General features: G+C 41.9%; 1 protein-coding gene across 2 annotated transcripts in view; it reads right to left on the reverse strand.

Moving 5' to 3' along the window:
* Ipo8 (importin 8) overlaps positions 1–7,840 on the reverse strand; it is a 67,295-nt gene extending 59,455 nt beyond the window's left edge. The window contains exons 1-2 of one of the 2 annotated variants that reach the window (XM_059256414.1): positions 7,439–7,840; positions 953–1,034 (exon numbers count right to left, since the gene is read on the reverse strand). In XM_059256414.1, the coding sequence (XP_059112397.1) occupies positions 953–1,034; positions 7,439–7,522 (166 nt within the window). In that variant the 5' untranslated portion in view covers positions 7,523–7,840. The remainder of the gene's footprint in view (positions 1–952; positions 1,035–7,438) is intronic. The other variant, XM_059256413.1, reaches the window with a different exon arrangement.
* Between the last annotated feature and the right edge of the window lie 4,149 nt (positions 7,841–11,989).

Raw genomic sequence — 11,989 nt, forward strand, 5'->3', positions numbered from 1 at the left:
TACATTTAGATAATTAATATAGTACATTCTCTGAATTTGCCAAATGCAATGCACTAGATATTGCAAATGTAATTCTCACCTGATAATTGTTCTTATTATATATAGTTTTACTGTGTTAGTGTTAAAACCTTCCCTTTTTATTTAGACAAAAAGGGGAAAATGTGGAATAATCTTTTTGTACACTGAAGGTGTGTCAATTTGATTGGTTTAATAAAAAGCTGAATGGTCAATGGCTAGGCAGGATTTCCAGGCACAGAGGACACTGAGAAGAAGAAGGGCAGAGACGCCAGAAAACAAAGAGGAAGCAATCTGGGCAGTACAGAGTAAAGGTAACCGAGCCACATAAAACAACATAGATTAAAAGATATGGGTTAACTTAAGTTATAAGAGCTAGTTAGAAACAAGCCTGAGCTATGGGTCGAGCTTTCACAATTCATCATAAGTCTCCAGGTCATTATTGGGGAGCTGATGGTCCCCGACGAAGAAAATTTGACAACAGATAATGTATACTGATCATATCCATCCGCCACTACCTCCCTTCAACTCCCCTAGTGACGGCTATGGCATCTCCCTCCCATTTTCATGTCCTCTTGATTTTTTGCTGTTATTATTAATAGCCCCGAGTCGAATTAGTGATGCCCTATGAACATGGGTGTGTGGCCATCCACGAGGCGTGAGCAACTTACCAGTAGCCACATCCCCAAAGGAGAATGACTCTATCCTTTAGCAGCCATCAACTGCCAGGAGCTTTTCCAAGAGGAGTGGGGCTTTCCAGGGTCATTCCTGGATCTATCCTGGAACTTGGACTGTCAGGATCTTGTACAGGTCTTTTTTTTTCTTAAGGGTTTTTTTTATTATTAATTAATTTTTTTCATTGTACAGGTCTTGTAAAGTACATTCTAACTATTAAGAATTAAAGTAGAACTCTCATTGACTTGAAAAGGCAACTTACCTGCCTGACGCACTGGGAACTCCACATGATCGGAGACTATGATCCGAAGCAAGCTGGGGGCAAAATTAATAATCTTGTAGGACTGAAATTACAAAGAAATGCTTTGTAAAAAACAGGGCACTCTGAATAGCTACTAGCACCATTACAAAATACATTACTGTCCAAATGAAAGAAAAACTGTAAACAATTAGAGAAATTCTGAGGTAAAATGAAAATACTTTTAAGTGGGGGAAGAAATTCTTATAACTAATAAATAAAAATGTGAATAATTTTATGATGTTTGACATATATTCCCAAACGCTCTACACAAAGTATTCTAGGTAGCTCTCTAACACCTGCACATGAGTGTTCATTCACCTAACACAAGAACCTTTAAAACTTTAAAATCTTATTACTATTTTAAATGATACCTGTTACTCAAGGTCCTTTTTGTTGACCATTCATTTCTTCTACAAATTTCTTACACCCTTTATCCTTTGAACGGAGATATTTCATTTTTTACTAATCAATTCTAAGAGCTACTAATGGAATTACAATTTCAACCTTTTATTTGGCCTCTGTGGTAGTCAATATTGTCACCTTGACAAGATCTAGAAATCACCTCTGAGGCAAGCCTCTGGACATCTTTGTGAAGGAATCTGTAGTTGAGTTAACTGGGATGTGTGTGTGTCTGTGTGTACCCATGTGGAAGTCAGAAGAAAACTTGGAGTCTATTCTCTCCTTCCATCTTTACATGAGTTCTAGGGATCACCCTCTGGTCACAACTTGGAAGGCAAACACTCTTACCTACTAAACCCTCTTGTAAGCCCATTCACTTTTTTTAAAATCTATTTTTATGTATATGAGTGCTTTGCTTGTACGTATATCTGTGCACCACATCTGGTCTCCACAGAAGTCAGAAGAGGGAGTCAGGAACTGGAGTTACGGAAGATTGTGGGCCACCATGTGGGTGCTGGGAATTGAAATCAGGTCCTCTGGAAGAGCAGCCAATGCTCTTTGTTGCTGTTAACAAAATATCAATCGTTCAATTTTACCAATAAAGACCCTAGCCAGATGCTGGGGTGAAAGCCTGCTAGCTCAGAGAAAGTATCCAGCTGACATTTCTCCTCAGCCAAAGTCTCAGAAATCTCTCTCAAAACAACTTTTTAAACTGAATGTCCCTTCCTTCTACTTCCTGTGCACCTCTCTATCTGTCCTCCTGACTCCCTCCTATTCTCCATGTTTTTTTCTTAATAATCCTATGTTTATTTCCTGTCAACTGGTTGCTTGCTCTGTCTCTTGACTTTTGGTTGATTTTATTTAATCCTGTTTACAATATTCAAGCAGAAAGCTTCCTGGATTAAAGTGTGTGTGCTAGGGCTGAGCCACACCACAACTAGAAACAGGTTTTTCCAGTAAATAATGCAATCTCAGGGTTCACAGTGTGATCAAATATCCTGCAACAGCTCTTAATTGCTAATCTATCTCTCCAGGCCCCACTCAATTTTTTAAAACCACTTTTCCAACTGGGCATGGTGGTATACACTTTAATCCCAGCACTCATGAGGCAGAGGCAGGTGAATCTCTATGAGTTCTAGGCCAGCCTGGTCTAGAAGCAGAGTTCCAGGCCAGGGAGGGCTACTCTAATTCAAAAAGTAAAAACAGTAAATTCCTTTTTATCCATAATTGAAACCACAAAAATGTTAAAGTAGTTTTTTTTAAAGCAGGTGTGGGAAACTGGAGGGGTGGTAGGGTAGTGAAGAGCACTTGCTGCTCTTCCAGAGGACCCAAGCTCAGTCACCAATATCCACATCAAGTGGCGCACAAACACCCCTAAGTCTAACTCCAGGGCATCCAAGACTCTCTTCTGGCCTCCTCAGGTGCATGTGCGTGCACGCGTGTATGAGACACACACACACACACATAAATAAAAATAAGTGTTTAAAAACGGGTTTTGGAGAGCGCTCAGAAGTTGAGCATCTACCCCTCTTTCAGAGGATCTCAGTTCAGTTCCCAGCACGTCTGTCAAGCCACTCACAGGTGCCTGTAACTCTAACTCCGCGGGTTCTGGTGACTCGGCCTCCACAGGCACCTGCGTATACCCATATACATACACAGAATTTTTTAAAAATAAACATATTAAAATTAAATAAAAGCAGATTTGTTAGCCTAGGCTACATGAGATCCTGTCTAAAATAAACAGATGTGATAACAGGAGGGACGGCTCAGCCATTGAGAGTGCTTGCTGCCCTTGAAGAGCACTTGAGTTCAGCTCCCAGAACCCGAATTAGGTGGCTCATAAACCCCTGTAACTCAAGCTCCAGGAGATCTGATGACTCTGGCCTCCACAGCCTGCATTCATGTGTACATACACACACACATTATTTATGTATATGTATTCTTAGTTTTATATATATGAATAAATCTTTTTGCTGGGTATGGCAGCACATGCCTTTATTCCTGGAACTTGGAGACAGAGGCAGGTGGATCTCTTTGAGTTTAAGGCCAACCTGATCTACATAGCAAGTTCCAGACCAGCCAGAGCTACACAGTGGGACCTGGTCTCAAAAAAAAAAAAAAAAAAAAAAAAAAAAAAAGAGTTTTTAAACAGCATTTGTTTGTTTGTTTTTTGTTTTGTTTTTTGTTTGTTTGTTTGTTTTTTCGAGACAGGGTTTCACTGTGTAGCCCTGGCTGTCCTGGAACTCTCTCTGTAAACCAGGCTGGTCTCAAACTCACGGAGATGCAGGCCTCTGCCTCCTGAATGCTGGGATTAAAGGCATGTGCCACCACACTCAGCTTAACAGCGGTTTTTATGGGGGAAATTTTAATATAAATTTAACTCAGTCTTCTACAACTTCAACATATATATTATAAAAATAATTTAGGTTTATAGCTTTTTAAATAGTGAAAGATCTTGTAAATCAAAAATAAACATAGTTTATTATAATCATAAAAATTGACTTCAGTTCTTTAAAATTCTTATATAGACAGAAAATAACCTGCACACTTAAACTAATGCTACTTATTAAACTGTTGCCATTGTACACATTTTGGAACTCCTATTTTGCAACTGTTGGCCATTTTAGGGAACTTCTGAAACTTTGACTTCTTTGCTGATTTGGCCTATGTTAATTTGGCAAGCTAAAACTTCAGGGCAAAAGCAGATACACTCCCTGAGACTTCCCTCACTAATAATCCCCCATCATTGTTCCTCTTTGGGCTTCAAGTTTCTAACAAATAAGATGATTCATTTCTCAATGACTTCGTGGGTATATTTGCTTTGTATCTGTGAAGCTTTCTGAAAATAAACTGTTGTGTTTCTTAAATTCTATGTTTTATGAAAACTCATACAATGCCAAGACTTGAGATTCCTGGTCTCTGACCAGCTAATCCCTCTAGTCCCCAGCTGGTGGGCTGGATGAAGCTTTTCTCAACTTGCTCCTCTCTGCTCCTGCCCTGTGCTTGGCCTGCCTCTCGTTTCCACATCCAGGTCTCCAGTAATGTCAGCCTTAGAAAATGACCATCCCATCTATTTATTCCAACACACTTGTAGACTGTTCTCTACAGAACTCATAACCTGTGAGCTCCATGAGCAGAGTCTCACACCAATACCTAGAACACAACTCAGCAAATAACTCCTTATTCCTAAAAGCAGACTCTCTTACAGGGCAAAGAAAATGATGGATGGCTAAGGATACAGCTTGGTGCATGCCTTACATGTGTAATCTTGGGTCCAACAAGCACCACCACAAAAAGATAAAAAATATATACACATATCTATACAGAACTTGGTAATGAAAGTAAATGTCTTAAGGGAATAAGAACTGAGAATAAGAGTTCAGTGATTGACCTAGCATGAGCAAAACCCTGTTCAATCCTCTGTACTACCAAAAGAAATAAAAAGCTGGGGGCTGGAGAGATGGCTCAGAGGTTAAGAGCACTGGCTGTTCTTCCAAAGGTCCTGAGTTCAATTCCCAGCAACCACATGGTGGCTCACAACCATCTGTAATGAGATCTGGCACCCTCTTCTGGCATGCATACATAATAAATAAATCTTTAAAAAAAAAAAAAAAAAGCTGGGCATGACAGTACACACTTATAATCCCAGCACACAGGAGGCTGAGGTAGGAGGACTAGGCTACATAGCAAGATACTATCTTGTGCAATAAGTGGAATAAATGTTCAAGAAAAAAAAAAGATGGGGAGGGATGTAGCTCAGTTAGCAGAGTGCTTGCCTAGCATGCCCAAAGCCCCAAGCTCCATAATCAGCACCACACACAGTGGTGCAGCATTCAAGAGATGGAGACGGAAGAAGGATCAGAAGTTCAAGAACATTCTCAGCTACACAGTAAGGTGGAGACAGCCTGGGCTACATGAGACCCCTCTGGGGGTAAAATATAAAAGAGCTCAGCTCTAATCCCTTACAGTAGATACTTATTCACTCATGCAACAAGACAGGACGACATGGGGGTGCTAAGGGATGAGCATGCAAAACCCAATGCCAAAATCACATCTTACTGATAATAAAAACATCTTATCTAGTTTTCTACTTCAAGTACAAAAACTTACTGAAAGCGTATTACAATCCAAAACATTGTACAAGATATACACACTAAATGAATGACACAGCAATGTTACCTTGTTGTTTTTGTTTGATTTTTGTGGTACTAGGGATGAGCCTAGGGCCTCATACTTTAAAAACATAGGTAAAAAAGAAAACGATCTCTGGTGAGATGAAAAGATAGCAAGCAGGGAAGAGTAAAGACAGAACTTGGATTAAAACACTATGAAGAGAGCATGGGATTGAACCTCTCCGGTTCTGCAGGCTTTAAGCCTTTTCTGCTTCCAAATATAAACTGCAATTATGTGCTGACAAATCAGAAGAAAGCAAGGTTAGGCTATGGGCAGAAAGTATAACATGGCATCAAAATTATGTTCCCTATTATCACTATCAAAGGGACATCTCCTTGGTGAGAGCAGTGTCAAACAGGAAGCCTCCCCTGTGCACATCGGCAAGTTGCAAGTCCAGCCCTAATGGCATTCTTACTAAATCCTAATGATTGTTACTCCAGATAGCACTCTACAAAGTCTAGGACAGGCACTGACTTTAAGTGTCTCTCACTCTAGAGCGACAGTCCTTTTCTTTTTGAAACGTCAAAGCATCCTTTTTGGCCTTTCATTCAACACAACTTTGTGTGTGTTAGGATTACAGGCTTGAGCAGGACTGGAAATCAAATAGGGACTCAAGAATTCTTGGTTGAACGCTCTACAGCAGAGTTAAAAGGGTAGTAATAGGGTCTCAACTTTCCTTCTTATCTCTTGGGGATCCTGGAGTCACATGTACCTCAAACTCCACACAAATTTTCAGTTAATATCGCTTCCAAAGATTCAAAACACACCTGCTTTTTCAAACTCTACTAGGGTAGATACACTGGCCAAGAAGTATCCTTATCCTTTAGGAGGCACAGAATCACCTTGGGGAACCAGTTAAAATACAAACGTATTCCCACTCCCAGCTTTTCAGATTCTTTACATCAGGGATGAAGTCCTATTATTCACAAGCCCAATAGTTCTCAGAGGAGGCCACTGGCTCTGACAACCCTTAAGATCGACTAATCAATCTAATATCCCTTCACACTTGTAGCAACCTCAAACAATTGTCAAACCATGTGAGGAGATTTTAATTTGTACTTTTTAGTAAGGGCCCCGTGTCCCTCTTACATGTGCAGAAACAGAGCTTACGATTATTACAATCTTGAAATGTTGTGCCAGATATGGTAGCACACACCTTTAATTCCAGAAGTCTAGAAGCAGAGGCAGAAGCAGCAGGCGGATCTCTGAGTTCCAGCCTAGCCACAACTACATAGTGAGACCCTGTCCCTGAAAAGAAAGAAAAAGACAAACAGAAAGAAAGGAGGAGGAGCGAGGGTAGGGACAAAAAAAAAAAAAAAAAAAAAAGACAAAAAATATTGGGAGTAACACTGGAACAATGTCAAGACTGGTTAGAAGAATGGAGAGAGGTTAAGAGAAAGTCACACACATTTCAGCACTGAAAAGAAATGCCTCAAATACGTTTTATCAGAGAGGTCTTTGAAAAGGTACATGGTACATGGAAACCGCGTGCTCCTCCTAGAACCCTCTCTGACAGCATTGCCCAGCTCCAGCAAAACTCTGCCACGATCCACGCTGCCAACGCCAGAAGCAGGCGAGAGGCAGGGTTTCCAACAGCAACACCTGAAAAGGGCGGGTCCGGAGAAAAGCTAGCTCAGCTTTGGTGAATTTTCCCACCGCGTCTCCGCGTAAGCGCGCTAAGGAAAAGAAATCACACCCAAAGAACGCTGGCAAAGGCTTCATAGCTTCTTTGTGCTGTCCAAGTGGGCTGGACAAGTGCACCGAGAAAGGACTGGATGGCCAACAGGTGCTCCAGCTGCTCCACAGGGGTCCGAATCTCAGGCTGGGGTGGCAGGAGGGAGAGAGGGAAGGGAGAAGAGGAGGCCCGCTGCTCACCTGGTTAAGCTCGGTCTCGGCCGCAATCCTCAGCTTTGGGTCTATGGTGCCCTTCAGCGCCTGGATGATCCGGTTGAGGTCCATGTCCCCGGGCGGGGACTCCGGCCCCAGGGCCAGCAGGCCGGGTGGCACCCGGGGTGTCTCCTGGCCCCTTTAGGCTCCGTCCGCCACAGGGAACCACCTCACCCCTACCCCCTGCCGCCGACACCTCCGCCTGCAGCTACTAGCTGCGCCACTCTGACTCCGCGCCCCCTGTCCTCCCTCCTTCCCCCCCACAACTCTCTCCATTCACCCTTTACGACAGCCGGTGGGAGGTGGGAGAAGAGGAAGCGGCGACTCCTTTACGACAGCCTCTTCCCCTTGGCGCGTGTTGCGCAGACCGGCTCCTGCGGGAGACGCCATGATGCTTTACGGAAAACGCTCTAAGTTTGTCTTAGGAGCCGGCATTGCATAGCAGTGCTCCCGCAGGAAGTTGTCATGGTTTTGTAGGAAAGGCGCTCTGATTTGTTCCACCAGCTGAACTCCCGCAGACGGCTGCCTTGATGCCATACGGAAACCCTAACCTGTCTACCTACCAGTGTAAGCAAAGTAAGTTAGCTGGCCTGGCATCTACTTACAGATGCTGCAAATTAGGCATATCTAAATGCAGTGACACCATTTGTTCAAGATCTCTAGACATCACAATTGAGCTGTTTGAAGACATACTTGCTGGGACCTTGGAATATGTAGCCTACAGAAGAGGTTTCCTCAGTGTATGAGAGCCACCCTTTATCCTGCCATTCACTTTTTGAACATGTTTTAAAAATGTGTTTTCAAACAGAGTACTATAATTTTTAGATGTTATAACAAGATGAAATTCAAAGCAAGTCTGTTTGAAAGAACTCATAATCTAATAGAAAGGCAATTAAATATACATATATAGAAAAACTATGACTAAGAGTGCCAAAAATGTCCAGGCTTCCATCGTGAAAGGCAAGAAGGGTTACACTGTTTCCATCCAGGACTGCAATGCATACAAGTATCAGCAAAATTTCCTCTGGTGAACCCAAAAGAGGGTTCTAAATACACACAGTAAAGATGACTGTGAGCAAATGCTGCTGAGGGGTTGTAATCCTCCCAGGAGCATATAATCAAGATATATTAGTTCAATTACCTGGGTTTTAAGAAAAATATAAGGGGGAAAAAGGCTGGCGGTGGTGGTACACGCTTTTAAGCCTGGCACTTGGGAGGCAGACGCAGGCAGATCTCTGTGAGTCTGAGTCCAGCCTGGTCTACAAAGAGAGTTCCAGAACAGCCAAGGCTTCACAAAGAAACCCTGTCTTGAAAAACCAGAAGAAGAGGATACAAAATGAGACCGAATGTGTGCTGTATGACGGATTGCTTCCAGCACTGCCCATTTCAGTCCTTTATGCACACAGCCATCAGAGTGAAAACACATTTTCAATTTAAAACGGTGCCTTTCCTATGCACACCCCTAACTTCCTTTACTTGTGAAATCTTTACTCTAAGAGCCTTTTCTGTGTTTTAACACAAGATCTCTCTTCATAGGCCAGGCTGGTCTCAAACTTGTGGCAATCCTGCTGCTTCCACTGTTTCCAGTGCTGACATTCCAGTCATGAGCCTCACCTCCATGTACTCTTTTCTAATTAAAATCTATTCTTCTGTCTTCCCCTTAATAACTCTACACCTGTTCTCCAACTCACTTACCCCTTAGTTCTTGAACTATTTATTCGAGACTACACATCCTTTTCTGCTTTTTTGTCTCCCAATTCAACTACTCAAGACTACCTTTGACCTACTGTGCTCATTGACACCACTATGTGTCTGAAGAAAAGAACACCTGTTTGTAGTGCTGCTTTTTCTTCACATCCAGTATTCAATCCTGTCCCTTGTCTTTAACCAGCACTACCTTTCATTCCTCAGTAGCTGTTCTGGACCATAGGAATATTCACAGGTACCCCACTCCATCTTACAGAGCCCTACAAAAATAAGCAAAGCCCCTGGCAGCAGTATTGACCCACCCCCAAATTCACCTCTGTGTACCTCTGCACCTCCTTCCCTACATCTTAAACAGAACCTCTCCCATATTCTCCAGAGCCTGGCTCCATTTTGCATATTTTTTCATTAAAATAAATGGGGGTGGGGCTGGAGAGATGACTCAGCAGTTAGGAGCACTTGCTTATGGAGAGGACCCAGGATTGGTTCTCAGCCCCCACAAGTTGGCTCACAACCATCCATGACACAGGTTCCAGAGAATCCAATGCCCTCTTCTGACCTCTTCAGGCACCAGGCACGCACATGGTGCAGTTGTACATACAAGCAAAACACTAAGATGTGTAAAATAAATCCAAAAATATTTTTAACATAAAAATAAAATAAATTTTGGGTATTTATTACACGTTCTTTGCTGACAATTTGTAGGATTTTTTTTCCCTAGATATCTTCCCCAGCCTCTTTCTCCCCACTAACTAAAGTTCACCCTAAAACAGTCTTTCTAGCTACATAGAAGGCTGGGGTGAAAGGATCACCAGCCTGGACAACATAGCTAGATCCCTTCTCAAAATTTTAAAAAAGGGGTGGGGCTTAAAAACTTAAGATTTTGTTGCAAAGAATGCTCTTCATTTGTTATTTCTCCTCTTTCTTTCCATTCATGCTGCAAGCAGGTGTACCCAAGCTTCTCTGACCTTGTTTCTCTTGAAGCCGACAAGTAAAGATCAGCACTTGTCCCTTTAGAGACCAAATGCAGTAGACTTTTTTTTTTATTTCTCATATTAAATTGTCTCCCTCTGTTTGGAGCTGTATTTTATTCTGTTTATTAATTTTTTTTATTATTTCACATGTGTGTTTTGCCTGGACGTATGTCTATGAACACAGTGCCCAAAGAAGTCAGAAGAAAATGTCAGTTCCTCTGTGTGGCAGGATTTTTGATCACACTGTAAACCTGGAGATTGCATTATTTACTGTAAAACCTGTGTAGACATATTTTTCTGTGGGCTGCCAGCTCACAAAAAATGACACAGAAACTTATTAATTATGAAAGCTTGGCCTATAGCTTGGGCTTGTCCCCTAGCTTTTATAACTTAAGCACACTAGCTCAGTAGGCAGAGTATGAGACTCTCTCAGGGTCATTGGTTCAAGCCCCAGGTTAGGCACTATTTGTAGTTGGACTATCAGCTCCCTGATAATGACACACAGATTTATGATTAATTATGAAAGCTCGGCTCATAGCTTGGGCTTGTTTCTAACTAGCTCTTATAACTTAAATTAACCCATTTATATTAATTTACTTTTTTGTAGCTAGAGTTTTCCTGCCTGGCCCACAGTCAGGACAAATCTCGCTCACCTGCCAATCCCACAGCCTCTCAGACCCGACCAAGTAAACACAGAGACTTATATTGGTTACAAACTGTATGGCCGTGGCAGGCTTCTTGTTAACTGTTCTTACAGCTTAAATTAATCCATTTCCATTAATCTATCCCTCGCCACATGGCTCGTGGCTTACCGGCATCTTCACATATTGTTTGTCATTGTGGCGGCTTGCAGTGTCTCTGTGACTCAGCCTTCCACTTCCCAGCTTTATTCTCCTCCTTGTCCCGCCTACACTTCCTGCCTAGCCAATGGCCAATCAGTGTTTTATTTATTGACTAATTAGCAACACATTTGCCATACAGAACATCCCACAGCACTTTCCCCCCCCCCTTTTTTTTTCAAAAAGGAAGGTTTTAACCTTAACAAAGTAAAATTACATATAATTTGGGAATTTGGGCGTAGCTTCTCTTACTACTTCCTGCTGGAGGGGGGCGCTGTATCTTATGGGGACACAAAGAAAATTTTAGGATTATGGAGTAGTCCATAAGGCTGTATCGTCTGAGCCAGTTGCCTTCAAACCGTTCTGGATGTTGGATCATCTGGGCCATGGTATCATCAGAGACCTTCCAAGGGGTCTTGGCTGGTCAAATCTGATGTATCTTAATCTTGAACAAATCCATAGCCTCTTGCTTTCTGTGGAAACAAAAGCAGAGACTCTTTTCCAAAGCAACATATCCTTACATCCAAATTTTGAAGTCAAGGTATCTTTAAAATATACATTTTGGCATAACTCAACAGCTTTTACAATCAAATGTTTCTCTGCAGTTAAAAATCCCAAAGACAACACAATCCAGATTCTCTGTGTAATACTCATCTTTACGTGGCTTATTTTTTATATTAATTTTACTGTCTCTTTAAAGACTTTATTTTTTAAAACTATGTGTTTGTTTATATAACTTTATATATCACCTTTTTTGTCTCTTTCAAGCCTACGTATATTTTACATACATTTTAAACTATTACATCTGAATCTGTCTTATTGTGAATCTATTATTGCTTTAAACTGCAGCAGCTGTGGCTGCTGGCTCCACCCACTTCAGCTTCCCAACATGGCAGCGGTTTCGTTTTCCACCAGCTCTGGGAGCTATGCTTTTATCTATGCTTTTATCCAAGCAGTCTATGCTTTTATCCAAGCAGTGTGTAGCCCAAAAACCTCCCCTTTTCCTCTGCACCAGCAAAGGC

The sequence above is a fragment of the Peromyscus eremicus genome, chromosome 3, assembly GCF_949786415.1.
Source record: "Peromyscus eremicus chromosome 3, PerEre_H2_v1, whole genome shotgun sequence".
NCBI classification, from domain to species: Eukaryota; Metazoa; Chordata; class Mammalia; order Rodentia; family Cricetidae; genus Peromyscus; species Peromyscus eremicus.